General features: G+C 34.6%; 1 protein-coding gene across 2 annotated transcripts in view; it reads left to right on the top strand.

Annotated features, from left to right (window-relative positions):
* Window positions 1–203: 203 nt before the first annotated feature.
* LOC107707117 (RNA-binding protein 24-A) overlaps window positions 204–995 on the top strand; it is a 10,948-nt gene continuing 10,156 nt past the window's right edge. For both annotated transcript variants that reach the window (XM_016511021.1, XM_016511019.1), the window contains exons 1-2: window positions 204–330; window positions 787–841. In XM_016511021.1, the coding sequence (XP_016366507.1) occupies window positions 213–330; window positions 787–841 (173 nt within the window). In that variant the 5' untranslated portion in view covers window positions 204–212. The remainder of the gene's footprint in view (window positions 331–786; window positions 842–995) is intronic.

Raw genomic sequence — 995 nt, 5'->3', positions numbered from 1 at the left:
CAAGGTCCACTAAATTAGAATAAATGTGGCTTTTAATAGTAGCCTTGGCTACTAGCAGAACTAAAAAGTTTTTAATATTTAATTTGAATGTTTATTTTATTTCAAGCAGTGACATTTTTTTAATGGTTTTAGTTTCAGTTTTTCACATGGATCATCACTGAAAACACTGAATTTGTGTTTTTGTTCGTCTTATCATGTATGTGTAGGTGACGATGTCCGATCGAGCCGCAGCAGAAAGAGCCTGTAAGGACCCAAACCCCATCATCGACGGCAGGAAAGCCAACGTCAACCTGGCGTACCTCGGGGCCAAACCACGGATCATGCAGCCAGGTAAGAGGATCCAGTTGCTCTTGTTTTATTGTGAAAATAATGTCTATTTTGGTCATTATATGTGACTCTAGACCACAAAACCAGTCATAAGTGTCAATTTTTCGAAATTTAGATTTATTTATCATCCGAAAGCTGAATAAATAATATTTCCATTGATGTATGGTTTGTTAGGATAGGACAATATTTGAAAATCTGGAATCTGAGGGTGCAAAAAAATTTAAATATTAAGAAAATCATCTTTAAAGTTGTCCATGGAACATGATCTTTACTTAATATCCTAATGATTTTTGACATAAAAGAAAAATCTATCATTTTGACCCTTACAATGTATTGTTGGCTATTGCTACAAATATACCCCAGCGACTAGTTTTGTGCTCCAGGGTCACAGATGTGTTTTCTTGTATTATTGAAATATAAAAATAAATAAATGCTATAAGATTGTGTTTTTTTTCACAGGCTTTTCATTTGGTGTCCCTCAAACACACCCTACGTTTTTCCAACGGCCTTATGGGTAAGTGTAACAAGACTATTGATGACTGTATATTGTTTGTGTTGTTTGAATTAGTTCTTAAAAAATAGTTACCCCAAAAATGACTCCCTCAGTTCATCCAAGATTAGGATGAGTTTGTTTCTTCATCAGATTTGGAGAAATGTAGCAGTGCATC

This window comes from Sinocyclocheilus rhinocerous, unplaced genomic scaffold (assembly GCF_001515625.1).
Source record: "Sinocyclocheilus rhinocerous isolate Xijiao unplaced genomic scaffold, SAMN03320098_v1.1 scaffold4310, whole genome shotgun sequence".
Lineage (NCBI taxonomy): Eukaryota > Metazoa > Chordata > Actinopteri > Cypriniformes > Cyprinidae > Sinocyclocheilus > Sinocyclocheilus rhinocerous.
Note: the sequence above shows the minus strand (reverse complement) of the source record. Positions and strands in the feature narration are given on the sequence as shown.